Here is a 16,688-nt window from a genome sequence, read left to right on the forward strand (position 1 = left end):
GTTCATCAAATGCAGATGCTTTGTTCTGGCCCTCGGCATCTGATACAGACCCCAAAGGTCCCCTTTAGTGTCTTTATGGGATGCACCGGGCATTAAACTAACTCCATTGTAAAACCAAAAGTCAATTTTATGACCACTTAGGTATGGGCACATAAATACGCCAAGGGGTTTCTATCAGGCGTGACAAAGCATCAGCATTTGACAACCTGGGAATGAACACAGGTTGGCCAAGCAAGGAGTCACAGGTGGACCCAACAAAAGGAACACTACTGCACCTCTTCAGTGGGCTGCATACCCTGGAGGTAAACCCAGAAGCTAGAAACATTTTTGGCGCATGTGCCAGACGAGCAATTCTCATTGGAATAAATAGGTGCCAACTTGGTAGCCTGGAAATCCAGACCCAAATCTAGAAAGATTTAGGCTCTGGCTATGAGTAATGCAAATGGCCCAACTTGAGGGGCGGCACCAAGTATGCATTTGAAAATATCACTGCACGCAATTGGATAACACTACGACCAATCAGAACAATACACGGGGTGACGTATCCAGAGCGCCACCAGCAGAGCTAACTGGTAGATTAGACTCTTGCCGTATCCGGTTGGCAAAACAGCAAAAACGTCCTTCTTGCAAAGGAAAGATTCGAGCGCCGTCTTCTGTTCCTCTTTTAGAGAAAAAGCCAAGTCTAACTCGTTCATTGTAGCGGCCAGAGCCGTTTCAAACAACTGGTGTTCATCCGTAGCCATCTTGCAATGTTTACTGACGGACTTCATCGTCGCTGCGCTGTCGTCATCGGTTTAGCTCGCCTCTGGCCCGCCTATATCAGATACACGGATGTGACTGGTGCAGCTAAGCTCCAAGGGCATGGGTAATGAGCTTCATTACTGATTGCCAGAGTGACTCGCTGAGCAAATTCAAATTGTGCTCTCGCGAGAACTCTGGATTTCCAGGGTGCCAACTCGGGGTCTGGTGTCCAGATCTAAGAATATCCATGAAGGGGATTTGTTCTCTAAGTAGGGGCTTTCTTAGCTAATAAAAAACACAACAATTCTTAGTTTCAGCTGACTATACACTAATTAAAACATAGTCAGGAATATTGTATCATCATTTCTGCCAATGGATACACACTGCTGCTTTACAACAGAGGGAAGTTTGTCTTCAGATATTGCAATGTTGTATAATGTGCATGAATTATATAACACTTAAGTAGCAGATTTTGTAAATGGGACAATAACAGGTGACGTATTACAGAAAAAACAAAACAAATGCAGATGCTTTCTTACATTTTGAGGTATTGCAACTTTTACCTAAGTAAGACTTCTTCCAGCTCTGATGGATTTACCAGTTAAGCAAAAGACGCTAATTGGAAGAGACGTTAAAAAGCAAAGCAGGAAACAGGGGAAGCACAACTCTCTTGTAGAGGGTGAAATGTCTTTAAACCTGTCCAGCGTCCTCCGCTGGTGTATTAAAGCCTCAGACAGACTCTCATTGTCTGAAGGGTTCAGCTCGGTTCAAGCTGCCTCTTCCTGCCAGGATGCTTTACTGGCTGTTAAAAAGTCTCAGGCGAAAGTATAGAAGCAGTATAAACAAATGCTAAATGTAGGTGGCATTTCCTGTAAAGACCCTGTCCCCCTTTGGCCCTGCAGTCCAGTTGGATCTCTGATGAGCTGAGTGTGACTCAAAATGTTGCTGAGCTCTTAAAAAGTGACGTCTCTTTGTTACTGTTGATCGGTGGATTCCTGTCAAACCACAGATGTTTGGAGTTGAGCCAGAGAGACTCTGGAAATAATACCCAGAAGACACACCGTAAAGTCTCCAAGGAGAGAAAATAAATTAACATTGTTGGTTTGGGGGCAAAATTGCAAACAAAAAAGAGCGTAAGAGTAAGAGCGTCATTCAGTTTGTTTACCCAAAACTGAGAGCCTTGCCTTTTTCTTTAAATTAAGTGTTTATATAAGGAACAAAGACCATGATTGTCTCTCCTTGTCTATCTCAGTTTCACATCTGCTACCCCCCAAAACCCTTTGTAGAGCGACTATCCAAAAAGCAAAAATATAGTCGCCAAGAGGCTAAGTAGGGGAAAAAACTTGCCGGACGCGCTGGCATGTCAATAAATCTTCCATCCAAAGATGTTGCGTTTTACATATTTATTGCTGATAAAAACAAACAGTGAAACAACTTCCCAAAGTCTAAAAACAATTCCTTTTGCTAGTGTTGAGCGATCAAAAGCATCAAAGCAGGCAGCAAAAGTGAGACTTCCCCCCTCACCCTCTCAGTTCATTCATAAGAACCGCCCGGTGAAGAACAGCTGATTTTACTACTACCGCTGCTGACGTACCACCAACACCATGTGACACATCCTTGTAAGTGACCAAATATGGCATGCAAAGAAACTTAATACAAAATACTACAATAACAATAGCTGGCACCTACACCCTTTTTTCATTTCCTTTTGACTCACTCTTTAGAAGGGACCACAAGGAGAAGATGAAGCTCCAAGACGCCTCATCAAAGACAAGTTCCCCACCCTGAGCCTCATCTCAATGGGTTCTTCATCATGATCTTCTGGCTTCATGATCTCTATTCATGATTAATTGTACAAAATGCAAGTAAGTCAAGACCAGACCTGAGGGGCCTGTTTGGACGGTGCAAATTGAGAAGCTCAGTTATGTACTCTGGTGCCAGATCACTGAGAGCCTTGTCGGTAATTAAAACTACTTTAAAATGGATTCTAAAAGAGACTCAGAGCCAATGCAAGGAGGCCAAAATAGGTGTGATGTGTGAGGATCGTTTTGCTTTGGTCAAAAGTTGTTGCTGACTAAGTCATGTCCTTTTAAATGTATCATACTGCTGTAGCACCAGCTGAAGGCAAAATGTCAACAAATCTGCAGGATCGGCTGGAGCTGATATGAGTATGCAGCACCTAAATTTGGTTACAACTGTCCAAAGAATTACAGCAGAATATCGCACCATATTACACAACATCGGCCAAATTTGGTTTCGGTTGGAGAGATTTTTTAAAAGTAAACTGACCATTTTTTAAAAAACTTTTACTTACTTTTCCAACATGGCAACTTTTCTGGCATATCCCTCACAGTTTATCTAACTATGGTACTAGCTGACGGGCCTGAAGGGATTTTAATGGGCATCAGCTCGGATTTGATGTGACGTGAGAAGTTGCTTACTAAGCATTTATTCCTACAGTAATCTCCACTTCGGTCTTTCCGTGTGTATACACACATTATATGTACTGACACGCCACATACACACACTTCCTGAATCAGCTCATTTTTCAGTCCAGTGAACACACAAAACTATGCATGCATATACTTATATACGAGACTTACAAAAAGCACATACACAAAACAGCTGGTAGAACAATCATGGCTCTCTGGAGGCTAAAGCAGACCAGACCAGTGCACCAAACCTCCACACCATAATGTTAATCGTGTATTATAAGGTCAGAACTTGGTTTTAGGGTTATGGTTATAATAAATGTCCTTATAAACATTGTACTTTGAGAGATGAGGTTATAGAGAGAGTGAGACTGGCCGGAGAGAAGAAAAACAGAGAGGCAGCAACAGTTAGAAAATAAGTGACAGGAAGACCACAGGAGACATTGGTAATTATTTCGTGAGACAACAAAACATTAAACATGTAAAATAATAAATGAAATCTGTATTTTAGAGCTTAGTTTGAAAACAGATGAAATAATCTTGCTACTGTTGGAACCTGACGGACGTTGCACACCCAGGTCATGTGAGATTATTATGTCACACATGCGTCACTTAGCTGTCAGTTTACAGACGACAATGTACAGGAAGACACCAGTTTGTCTGTGAACTGAGAGGAATGCAACATTTTCAGGGGGAACAAAGACAATGCCTCGAACACATCCCACTCGCCCAAAAGTATTTAAACACATCTGATGCATCCTTTTTCTCTTCACATCCCACCCACCAAATCCCCTCTCGTCTCTTACATCTTTTTTTCTGCTCTTTTCTGCCTACAGGAACCAGTGGGGTCTCGATCCAAAACCAAGTCCACGAAGAGACAGCTCCCACACTCAGGGCGCATTCACACCAGGATAGTCCGGGGGACTCGCTTCGATTGGGCGGGGAATGCCGAAAAATTTCACACCTTCATTTGGTTCGGTTCACCTTCACACTGTACTTTTTAAAGCAGACCAAACCACCTGGACAACGTCACGCAGTTACAACAGCTGCTTGTTTGGGGGCGGTATTGCCCGAAACGAGCACTGACCAGGAAGAAAAAAAGCACGAGGAATGAAGAAAACCTGGCTCATCGATTGGCCAGGACTGAAAATGGAAATCCATTGTGGGTAGCCACAAGCAACTGCGATATATAGTCCTCTGACCATGTATCAATAAGCGCCTGCACCTTCTCACTACTCCACGTCTGCTCACGAGACATTTTCCAACTTTTTCTTTTTTTTTTTTTTTTTACCTCTGCTTCTCGCGGTTCATGCTGTTGGCTTTGTTTTTTTTTTCTACCCAAAATGCACTGCGCCCTACGTCACTTCCTATCTTTGGTTCACTTCCTCTCTTTGGTTCACTGGATAGTCCCTTTGCATTTCCAACTGTAAGCGAACCGCACCAGGGTTCACTTGCAAATGAACCGAGACCCAGAGTTTTCAAGCAGGCCAGGGTTCGCTCGTTTTGGAGTTTGAATGAGCGTTCACACCACTCCAAATGAACTGAACTATCCGTCGAACCGGACCAGGTTTCGTTTAAAGCGGACCAAATAACACCAGTGTGACTGCATCCTCACTCCCGGGATCCCTCCTGCATTCCTGCCTTCGACCAACACATCCATCATCACACTCAAGATGATGGATGATTGAGATCTTCCATCCCTTCATCCCTCATCCCTTCTTTCCTCACTCTTCATCCCTTGATCCTCATCCTGCCATCCCTAACCGTTCATCCATTCGTCCCTCGACCCGTCATCCCTCGACCCTTATCCCTTCTTCCGTCATCCCCAACCCTTTCCCTTATTCCTCTACCCTCATCCCTTCATCGTACATCCTATCATCCCTCAATCCTTATCCTTTCATTCTCTCAGCCCTCAATCCATCATCTGCAATAAACCATCCAAAATCTTTATCTCATCAGTGTGATCTTTGTTAGTGAAAGATATCCCTCTTTCACGGATCACTGAAAACTGATACTTCTCCTGGTGTTATTTTGACACCAGTATTTTCACAGTGTTCAGTGTTGGTGCAGAGAGAGGTGAAGCTGTCTTCTCATTAACGCTGTATCAGAGATTTGTTGTTATGAGTCAGTGCTTTGCTTTGAGACAGTAGTGAAGCAGCAGATTTAATTAGTACACAGGTTCAGATATAGGCTACAGTATGCTCTGCCTCAGTAGGGGAATCACATGAATCAGATCTGTGTCTGAACTTAGTGTTAAATTAGCAAATATTTCTAGGGTTTGTTTGATGCTTTCTTGGGTGGGTTTACCTCAGCCAACAATTCAGTGTGTCCCGGTGAGCTTCAAATTCCCCATAAGACTTTGTAAGCTGGTGTGGAGTGTTGATGGGTCAAAAAATCACCTGAGACCACTTGAATTGTCCTGACACAGCAAACCCTCCATGTGAAAGCATCTCAAACTATTTGCTACCAACATGTGACCCTTGTCTGATTGACATACTGTATACACATCAGGGCTAGTCCCTATACATACGTGGGACTGTCTCCGTGGCCACTGACGGGCTCACACTGGGTTTGACCTTAGGTTTGGCTTTCTTAACAACCTTCGGCTTCTTGCTGATGAGTTCGGGTTTCTTCAGGATTGTTTTGTATTTCGTTGCTACCTTAACGCTCCTGGTGGACCTCCTTGCTACAAAAATGCAAACCATTTAACGCATAGTAGAAAACAAATATCTTGTAGAACATGTCTTCAGACTTTGTGAATAAGTCATGTGAACAGAACAACAGGAAGAACCATTTTGCAAAAAACTTGCAAAAATCTTATTAAGGAATACTTCAACCCCTAAAACAGCCATTTGTATTTTAGCAAAATGTTTCACTCCTCCTTTAACATTGTTGGAAAGTTCTTCACTCACCACTAAAAGAGGAGTTGCAGCGAGCAGCACAAACCAGCTTTAAAACCTGAGACTGCATTAATGTATTAATGAGTGCATTAATGTAAATGCTGCTGAGCTGATGTTTTTGGCTGTGGATGTTCACATAGATAAATTCATAGTAACATGATTATTGCTTGCTGCCCTACACTTTAGTTACATGTTTGTAGTTGGCCAGACTAAGGTTTATAACTATCATTTATGGAGTACCTCATCTCTACTTACCGACCACTTCATTAGGTACACCTTGCCAGTACCAGGTTGGACCCCCTTTGCCTTCAGAACTGCCTTAATTCTTGGTGTCATGGATTCAACAAGGTGCTGGAAACATTCCTCAGAGATTTTGGTCCATATTGACATGATGACATCACACAGTGGCTGCACATCCATGATGAGAATCTCCCGTTCCACCACATCTCAAAGGTGCTCTATTGGACTGAGATCTGGTGACTGTGGAGGCCATTGGAGTACAGTGAACTCATTGTCATGTTTGAGATGATGTGAGCTTTGTGACATGGTGCGTTATCCTGCTGGAAGTAGCCATCAGAAGATGGGTACACTGTGGTCATAAAGGGATGGACACGGTCAGCAACAATACTCAGGTAGGCTGTGGTGTTTAAACCATGCTCAGTTGGTACTAAGAAAATCTCCCCCACACCATTACACCACCGGCAGCAGCCTGAACCATTGATACAAGGCAGGATGGATCCATGCTTTCATGTTGTTTACACCAAATTCTGACCCTACCATCTGAATGTGGCAGCAGAAATCCAGACTCATCAGACCAGGCAATGTTTTTCCAATCTTCTATTGTCCAGTTTTGGTGAGCCTGTGTGAAGTGTAGCCTCAGTTTCCTGTTGTTAGCTGACAGGAGTGGCACCTGGTGTGGTCTTCTGCTGCTGTAGCCCATCTGCTTCAAGGTTGGACATGTTGTTGCTTCAGAGATGGTCTTCTGCAGACCTTGGTTGGAACCAGTGCTTATTTGACTTCCTGTTGCCTTTCTATCATCTTGAACCAGTCTGGCCATTCTCCTCTGACCTCTGGCATCAACAAGGCATTTTGGCTCACTGGATATTTTCTCTTTTTGGGTCCATCCTCTGTAAACCCTACAGATGGTTGTGTGTGAAAATCCCAGTAAATACTCAGACCAGCCCGTCTGGCACCAACAACCATGCCACGTTCAAAGTCACTTAAATCACCTTTCTTCCACATTCTTATGCTCCGTTTGAACTTCAGTAGGTTGTCTCAACTATGTCTACATGCCTAAATGCATTGAGTTGCTGCCGTGTGATTGGCTGATTAGTTATTTGCGTTATGGAGAAGTTGAACAGGTGTACCTAATAAAGTGGCAGGTAAGTATTTCTTCAGTTGCACAATGCACTTTACATTATTTCATGTGTGCCTTATGTGCCCCGCAGTATATGATGTCTTTTATGTTTCTGTGCTCACTAAGAAAGGGTTATAAGTCTGTCAGATGCAAAATGCGTCCTGTTGCATAAGATTAAATAATGACATGCACTTGTCTTTGCTTAAAGAGTAGGAACTTCACAGCCTTGATATAAAGAATAAACAAGGTGCTGCAGGTGGAGGTGTGAAAATCCTCTTTGAGAATGAGCTCGGCGTGGCAGATTTCCACCTGCCCAACAAAAGCTGCATCCTCTACGTGTCTGAGTGTGACATCATAGCAGGAAACAGCTACAAGAGGAAACTGGTTCGCTACAGAAATGTGAGTTGAACAAATGAGACAATATACAAACCAGTTCTGCTAAAAGTTTTCCTGTGTTGTTCTGCCTGACATGAACTGTGTCCCTCCTGTTTTAAAGACCAGCAGCAGTTTCCAGGAGTTGGTGCTGGTGGAGAACACCAGACTCAGTGAGCAGTATTTCTCTGCTGTGCAGAAGTTTGTGGTGTTCGACCTCGGCTTGACTCTGCTGCCGGTCAGCGGGCAGACTGAGGCCTCGCAGCTCATCGCTCAGATCGTGAGTAACGAAGACAAAACAATAAACCTGTAATTCATGTGATGTCGTGATGCCAGTCCACGTGTGCCATGGGATTTTGTGATAACGACACATTATTATTGCAATAGTCAACTGGGCCTATACAAAAAGTTATGAATGCATTTTTATTGTATGTTGCACACACCCATTTCCTAATAAAGAGGCAAACTTTAATTTGTCTGGTTGTGCCCTCCAGTGGAACCATCCAGTAACACTCTTAGTATATAGGCAAGTGAATACTTTATATATGATGCAGCCAGTCAACTACGTGAACGTGTGGCTAAAAAGTAACAATATCTCCATCTCAAAAGGCAGAAAGCTCTTGTAGCACTACGCCTTGTTGTCTGATGCTGAGTTTTCAACCTCCAGGTTCACAGGGAGGGCAGAGAGAACCCCTTCAGGAGGAGGAGTTCGTCTCAGCTGTTGGACCCGCTGGTCCTGGCGCTGGTGCAGCATGTCCCCGGGGTCGGCAGGGTCAAAGCTATGGCCCTGCTGCAGCAATTCTCCAGCATCCAGCAGCTCTGCAACACCGCCCCCGCCGAGATGGTGCCCATCGTGGGTCAGGCTGCAGCTCAGCAAATCCACAGCTTCTTCCACAAACCCACCGCTGCCGGAACCTGACGGCTCGACTTCTGGGTCATTATTTAGACAGGAAGGTTTGGATTTAATGGTGATGCAGCAGCTCTTTGGCTCACATCATTAACTCTTCTGTACAAACTTTAAAATCAATATTTATTTACTGTTGTCTGACTGAGATATCTCAGTCTGGACCAAAGTGGAGGACCGACAGACAGACATTGCCGTTCACAGATTTGCTCTCTGGCTTTGCTGCTCAGTGTGACAAATTCTGTTTTGTTTTGTTTTGTTTTTTGCACTCTGCACTTTTGCATCCACAATAAACAAGTATCAGTCATTTGTAGCATCAGTTGTCCTTTTTTTACCTCTTAAATTCTTTCCTTAGTTTATCAGTAATTACGTTCATGCTTTAGTTTATGAGAAACCTCTCATTGTGCACCAAAAAAAAAAAAAAGAAATTCATCAGTTTTGTTTCTGACTTTCAAAATCAAAAGGTATTGCAGCTTGATCATAGTGATTTAGATGTCAAAGAATTACACATATACTGTATCTTTTTCATTTGTTTTATTCTGGAAAAATAGAAAATATATTTTTTTTCTCACCCACTGCTTCCCCGTGTGTAGTTACCCCTTTACCCCTGCTCGTACCCGTGGATGTATATATATAAATATTTTCCCGTTACACAGCTTTTTGCAGGTTAACCCAAACTGACATCCCTGATGTGAAAGAAAACCCCAACAATGAATACACCATATGTCACCATTAAATTAGAGCTGTATTCAATAGAAAATCTTGGTCGTCTGAAATTCTGCGTACTCTTCAATCAATTGATTGGTTGATCAGGAAAAAGATAAGTACGTTATCTCTTGGTTAACTAAATTGGCCACAGTGCACTCTACCTGGTAGATGAGTCCATCAAAGTGTTTTTTTCCTGTCACAGAGCTCAACATCAACACTCGCCCAGGGCAAGTAAACTTTGTGTACAGGCGAGTGGAATGCCACAGGACTGCTGAGAAAAATATGACATACTGGATACTACAGAAGTTAACTCTGGGGTTAATGATGTCATACAAACATTACTAAGGAGACTTACTATTTTTAGTCCAGTACGGTAGCCATCCTGCCACGCCAACAAGGGCTCCGGTGTGATTGCATCCCTTTCAGTAGCTTTATAATCCAGCCTTGAACTGGGTAAAATGCTGCACCTGTCATTGTCACCAGCCATCCAGCCACAGTGAAGAAGGAGCAGGAGAAAAACCATGAAGACCAACCATTCTGTGATGGTGCCTAACAACAACTGCCATTTCCAGCTGAGAAAGGAAACACACAGCATTAATTAAGTAACAACAGCGACTGTTCAACCAAAGAGACTTTGATCAGCAAAGAGCATATCGACCAACTGACCAGAACTTCACAGCCCTACAACAAAAATAGATTTATTACAAATGAAAGTGGATCTTTCTGTAGAAAATGAAATGGTTGTACTACTCAGTGATGGACAGCAGAGATGATCAGAGGGGCAGAGTTTTTACCACCATAATTAAGACTGGGGCGGAGGAATGGGTAGAGTTTCTCACTGAAGGAGCAGCCAGTAAAGGAGTAGATAAGAGCTGCAGAATCAACATCATAAAAGGAAACTAGACCCTCCTCATAATCCACAAACACTCCCACCTTCTTAGGCCGAGACTTCAGAGAGAGACTGACATCAGGGCCAGCACAAGCACAGTACTCATTTTCATTCCTCAAAGATATTGTCCAGTAACCTTTCTGAGGGCTCACTGTGATGTATCCTTTCCTTTTGATCGACTCTCTGGCCACTCCTAAAGTCCACTCAGTCTTCCCTTCAACCTGAACCTCAAAATAAAATCTTCCTGAAATGAAACTCTGCTTTGCTAGGACATTAACACAAGAATCAAATCTCTCTGGGTTGTCTGGGAGATTCACCTGTATATCACCATCATATACTTGTTTTTTATCATTAGACAGGACAAGAAAGGGATTTGCTGTATCAGGATCAAGTGTCACATCAACTGCATACTGCTGGACCCTCTTCAGCTCAGCTCCAGCAAGCAACTGATTCACAGCTCTCCTCAAAGTTCCCTTATATGAAGGTGGACAGACATTGATTTCTGTCCAGTCCTTGTGAGCGTTCAGGGACAAGAAGCTTTGGAGGAAGTGGAGGTGGTCATAAGAGTGTGAGGGCTGCTTCATTTCAGCACTTCTCTTCTTCAGTTCAGATATTTCCTGTTTCAACTCTTTGATGAAGCCTTCAGCCTGTTTCTCTGTCTTTGTATGCTTCCCTATGATCGTGTCCATGAGCTCGGCCTGGCTTTTCTCAACAGACTCCTTCAGAGCGGTGAAGACCTGAACACCATCTGCTATCTCACTGCCAGCGTCCTTCCAGCTGAGCTCCACTGAGCGTTTGATCTCCTTAATCTTGAGTCGTCTCTTCTGGATCATCTGCTGAATTTCCACCTCTGTCTTCCCCAGCACAACCTTTTTATGCACATATTCTTTCAGAGGAACAACACCATGTCTTTCCTTATCTAAAACCATCCTGAGCATGCAGACACTCATAAAACACACCACATAGAACAGGCACAACACCAAGGCCTTCAGTTTGGTTCCTGAGTAGACTTCACGGGGAACTTCTCCTGGTTTCTGTTGAGCTGACTGTCTGAACTGAGCAGCCATCTCAGAGATGAACGTGTTGATGTGCAGCTGAGGTCTGGTGTTAAAAACCCTTTTACAGTTAGGACACTGACTTGGGATGTTAATATCCCAGTGTTCAGTGATGCAGGATTTGCAGAAGTTGTGTCCACATGGTATGGTGACTGGATCAGTGAACACATCCAGACAGATGGAGCACAGGAACTGATGTTCAGTCAGCAGACAGCTGGCAGCAGCCATGTCTACACTCTGAGGACAAAAAGTGTGAGAAAACAAAACTGTAATCACGTATAATTTGATTACTTGCTTTGAAAAGGCTAAACATTTTTATGGGCAATACAAGAAACTGTCGTGAAATCTTTGCGTTTTGCTCTATAACATAAAAAACAGTTGGACACTTTGGACTACATGCTCAGTCAGACCTAAATAGAGTCCACTAGGAAAATAAGGTCTGTGACAAACACAAGCTTAAGACACTTTCACATTTTGTTCTACAACATAAAAACCATCAGTAAATATCCCACATTTTAACTTTGAAGCTTTTATGCATCTTAAAAAAGGCCATTGCTAACAAGTGGCTAAATGAGACTACAAAATGTCATCACACCGAACATGGCTTTAAGGTCTCGTTATGGTGATGACATCAGTTCATGCGATCATAGTGTAGGTTGTTTATAGCCTTACATTGGCTTTTCACCTCTGGCGACTGCATTAAAGGGATAGTGCACCCAAAAATGAAAATTCAGCCATTATCTACTCACCCTCATGCCGAGGGAGGCTCAGGTGAAGTTTTAGAGTCCTCACATCCCTTGCAGAGATCCCAGGGGAGAGGGGGTAGCAACACAACTCCACCTAATGGAGGCTGACGGCACCCCAGATTCAAACGTCCAAAAACACATAATTGAAACCACAAAATATCTCCATACTGCTCGTCCGTAGTGATCCAAGTGTCCTGAAGCCCCAACATAAAAAGTTGTTTGGAAAAATGTCATTTGAACTCTGTTTTTAGCCTCATTGTAGCCTGTAGCTCTGACTGCCTCTCTGGGCACCACGCTCACGTGTGTGCGCTTGCGCAAGACCGTGAGACATGGGCACCGCCTTCATGTGTGTTCACGTGCTTTCACTGGTCTCCCACGCAAGCGCACACACATGACTGCGGTGCCCAGAGAGGCAGTCAGAGCTACAGGCTACAATGAGGCTAAAAACAGAGTTCAAATGACATTTTTCTAAACAACTTTTTATGTCGGGGCTTCAGGACACTTGGATCACTACAGACGAGCAGTATGGAGATATTTTGTGGTTTCAATTATGTGTTTTTGGACGTTTGGATCTGGGGCACCGTCAGCCTGCATTCGGTGGAGTTGTGTTGCTACCCCCTCTCCCCTTGGATCTCCGCATGTGTTGTGAGGACCCTAAAACTTCACCTGAGCCTCCCTCAGCATATGGGTGAGTAGATAATGGCTGAATTTTCATTTTTGGGTGCACTATCCCTTTAATGCTTCAATAATCATGAAAGTGGTGTTTATTTGTGATTATCTCGCCAAACAAAATGTTTTGTTTGCCACTGACCTTAATTGCTGCAATAATCCAAAATCTGAAAAATCTCATAGGCTTTTAGACAAGGGATCCAGGGATACTAACTTCTGTGTGGGCCTGCAGGAAAACGTCATCCCTGTGGCACTCTATTGTGATAAGAATTTTTTTTACAGTTTGTATTATTTTCAATTATTACAATCAATGGATGCAAATCATGATATGATGCATTTTCACAGCCAATATAGACCTATTAATGTATCATTGCTGTTCTAAAGTGCTCTTTGTCAGAGCATAGGCTGATATAAAGTGAGAGTATAAATATCATATACTACAGTCTATGGGTCAGAGCCAGTCAGGATGAGTTAGACCATTTAGATCCATGACAATGAAACACCTGATTGTACAGACATTGATAAACAGGACTACATTACAGCTGAGGCAGATACCGCAGTAGTGTTAGCATTAGATGACAGAGAGATCACTGCATGCCCCGACAGCTTCAGTGTCAGATGAGGGAGAGCCAGGTGTGCCTCAACAGTTTGACAGCAGCTGCGACACTTTATATTTTGTAATGGTAAAAACCTTCCAAAGTTACTCAATACAATAATCTTTGTGAGGTGGGGCTGGGGGGTGCATCAAATCTGAATTTTAATTTACAAGGAAGAAACAGGAGGACAAAGGTTAGTAGATTAGCTTTAGCTGAAGCTAGCTGTGACTGCTTTCTGTCTAACTTGAACTAACCAGAGTTCAGTCACTGTGGTTTGGTTTTTACCTCTGTTTTGGTGTTCATGGCAGAATTTACAATTTGTTTTTATCAAAATGACACATTTCTATGTCAGATATTCTTCATATGGTAAAACAGATGTAAAAAAAAAAATAAGTAAATCAGATTCTGGTTTTAACTAAATGTTGTCCAAGTATCCCTTCAGTGCATCTTGTCTCTGTAGGACAGTGAACTCACCAGTATTTGTTGTTGGGAAAAACCTGTTGGATTAAGCTGAGAGAGAACCAGAGAGATTTGTCTTGAGTGCTGCTCTGCTGTCCTTCAGACTTTAAGTTTCATTTCAGGAAACGTGACGGTGCAGCTCTCCTCTTTCACTGTTGCTCCACCTCTCAGTGGAGCTCTGTGGGGGAGGTTTTATTGTCTCTGGCACTGGGAAGAAATTATGAAGAATATCAAAAGCACACAGATTATTGTCCAACAACAAAATAAAGTCTTCCCTTACAAGTCAGACATTTTAAAGATTACAAAACGCAAACAACAACAACAACAGCAACAAAGAGCAATGCTTCCCTCTTTGATGTAGTGGTAGGAAAGTAAAAAGCCTCTAGAAACAGAGATCTTGAAGTCTGTCATTCCTTCTGATTGGACCACAGCAGTAGATTAATGTGCCTCTCTGTGATGCTCCTCTTTTAAAAGTAGTTAAAGTTCAATACTTTACAATAGAAGTCTTCTTCAGCTGTAAAGTGTCTGATTTAGATGGAGTTTAAAACTGTAAAAAACAAACAAAAGTAGTCAGTCACATCATACAGACTACTTGTGCCAATCAGATTTAGATTTCGTAGTTCCCCTGTATTGGCATAATCTGCTTCAGCATCAGACTGTGTATTTATTAACAGCATGTCCTCATGTGGCCACAGGCTGCAGTTTGTTATACACTCCACTAGAGGGCGTCCTCAGATTTCACTTATTCTCTACACAGTAGGCGCAGTGGTTAAGTGTTGATATCAGCTGTTCAGACACAACTCAGACATTAAAGTTGGGGTAGGCAGTTTTAATTCCCCTTACCACAAAAATCCAGTGATTACCTTTCAGCATATCGAGAGAAAATAAGACTTCTGCTCCTCCTCTTGGCTCTGTTTTTAGGCTTTAGAAAATCTAGCCTTTGACGGGAGACTCAATCACAGGTCTTTTCAGAGAAATGGTGTTAGTAATACTGGCTGTTCTACAAATGGAAATGCATGTGCACGTCCCTTTGGCGAACCTGATTCAGTGGTGGAGAATACTGCAAAGAAAGTTGCTAATCCAGCATTGGCAACAACTGCCTACACTGCAATGCAACTCAGAAAAGGAAGACGGACTTAACAAGAACAGAGTCTGACAATAAACAAAATAAAATGTGTTAATATCTGTGAAGCATTTCAGAGATGAAGAGAAAATGTTGCTAATAGTTTAGCCTTCTGCTAACTGGAGCCAAAAGCTCACAGCTGCAGCTTCAAGTTCACATTTATGTAGCTAACATTAGCTAAGGCCTCAAATCACAGTGTTTCCTGACACCCTCCCACTGCAGACTGCTTCGCCAGAAGGAGAGTGGGCAGCAGCTCTGGAGACGGCACTTAAGTCAGGGGCCGCAGCAACCTGAATCCAGCCAGCCCAAATCCCAGCTCCACAGGACCTGACAACCCAAACTCGCCGCCAGATCAGCAAGCTTTCTGTTGCTGCTGTGACACAGGTTAGATTGGGTGCAGCCACTGGCCACGAGCCCACTGTGACATCTGGCACTGGTGGGTTGCTGTGATTAAATTCATTCCGCTACAGCCGCCAACTGAAGGTCTGTAGTTTTCTGATGACTGACCAGTCTTGAATCCAGGTAATGCAGTTATTAGAGTAAATTAGATAACATCAATCAGTGTGGTAAAATATGTGTGTTGTAGCAGTAAATAGAAAATGTGACACATCAAGGAAAATATTTTCAGAGCTATAAAAGTGTACTCAGTAAAATGCAGATCATCGTCAGTGAGCCGCCCAAGCTGATGGCAGCAACTCTAATTTCAGCAGATGCGCTGCAGCACATTTCAGGGACCTAAAATACACCCCTTGTCTATTTTTGATGGAGCCACAACATATTCCGCAGAGCAGATATTTCCTGTTAACAGGTGCTGTATGTGAAATATAAATACAATATGAAAATGAAGATTGAATGTATTTTTATTCATTAAAACACTGCCACAAATCTTTGATCCATGGATTCATAAGTGGACTTAGAACAGTATTAAAGGGATAGTGCACCCAAAAATGAAAATTCAGCCATTATCTATTCACCCATATGCCGACGGAGGCTCAGGTGAAGTTTTAGAGTCCTCACATCCCTTGTGGAGATCAGCGGGGGGAGCGGCTAGCACACCTAATGGCAGACGGCACCCCAGACTAACGTCTAAGAACACATAATTGAATCCACAAAGTATCTCCATACTGCTCATCTGTAGTGATCCAAGTGTGCTGCAGCCCCGACATAAAAAGTTGTTTCTAAAAACGTCATATGAACTCTGTTTTTAGCCTCACTGTAGCCTGTAGCTCTGACTGCTTCTCTGTGCTCCGTGCTCACGTGTGCGCGCTCAGGGTGATTGGTGATGCACGGTCTCTGAAGAGCAGCAGTCTTGTCAGTACTGATGTTCAGTAGTGCAGGCATCGCCAATTCCCAGTCTGAGCAGCAAAGACTTTCCTCATCCATTGGTATTGCTTTACATTTGAAACAACTACACCACCAGGTTTCCAGTGCTCGACTCCGGTAGTCTGCGGCTGGCTGAGGCTCATGAGCTGCGGCGGCTGTTTCGTCCAGTAGCCTGAGTTCCGTCCGTATACTCGGGCTCAAACAAATACGGCTCAACAAAGAAATGCTGTTCCTCCTCAATTTCAAAGTCTTCAGACATGTTGGGCTGTCCTTTGCTAAAATACTGTGGTGCAAATTATCTTTTAGCTCTGTGGTTACCGTTGTCTCCCCGTGCGGTGCACGTGTCACATGATGTAAACACAGGTGAGCAAAGCTCATGCTTTCGTTGGTCTCGCGCAAGCGCGCACACATGAG

The 16,688-nt window shown here is 43.2% G+C and overlaps 2 protein-coding genes across 2 annotated transcripts; one reads left to right on the plus strand and one right to left on the minus strand.

Annotated features, from left to right (window-relative positions):
- Nucleotides 1-212: 212 nt before the first annotated feature.
- Nucleotides 213-9,013, plus strand: LOC117261980 (Fanconi anemia core complex-associated protein 24-like). The gene is made up of 4 exons (XM_078168310.1): nt 213-302; nt 7,644-7,829; nt 7,927-8,082; nt 8,470-9,013. Exons 1-4 carry the CDS (start codon nt 213-215, stop codon nt 8,719-8,721), a joined length of 684 nt encoding a protein of 227 aa, XP_078024436.1. The 3' UTR covers nt 8,722-9,013.
- A 212-nt stretch (nt 9,014-9,225) lies between these two features.
- On the minus strand, nt 9,226-13,970 carry LOC117262790 (E3 ubiquitin-protein ligase TRIM21-like). The gene is made up of 2 exons (XM_033635916.2): nt 13,844-13,970; nt 9,226-11,595 (listed from the first exon to the last, which is right to left on the minus strand). Exon 2 carries the CDS (start codon nt 11,584-11,586, stop codon nt 10,165-10,167), a length of 1,422 nt encoding a protein of 473 aa, XP_033491807.2. The 5' UTR covers nt 11,587-11,595; nt 13,844-13,970; the 3' UTR covers nt 9,226-10,164.
- Between the last annotated feature and the right edge of the window lie 2,718 nt (nt 13,971-16,688).

Source organism: Epinephelus lanceolatus, chromosome 5 (assembly GCF_041903045.1).
Source record: "Epinephelus lanceolatus isolate andai-2023 chromosome 5, ASM4190304v1, whole genome shotgun sequence".
Lineage (NCBI taxonomy): Eukaryota > Metazoa > Chordata > Actinopteri > Perciformes > Serranidae > Epinephelus > Epinephelus lanceolatus.

Coding starts and splice junctions, on each gene's coding strand:
- LOC117262790 (XM_033635916.2), bottom strand. CDS start 11,586: ATGGCTGCTGCCAGCTGTCTGCTGACTGAACATCAGTTCCTGTGCTCC.
- LOC117261980 (XM_078168310.1), top strand. CDS start 213: ATGAACACAGGTTGGCCAAGCAAGGAGTCACAGGTGGACCCAACAAAA. Junction 303..7,643: donor GTGGGCTGCATACCCTGGAG/GTAAACCCAGAA, acceptor CTTAAAGAGTAG/GAACTTCACAGCCTTGATAT. Junction 7,830..7,926: donor AACTGGTTCGCTACAGAAAT/GTGAGTTGAACA, acceptor CCTGTTTTAAAG/ACCAGCAGCAGTTTCCAGGA.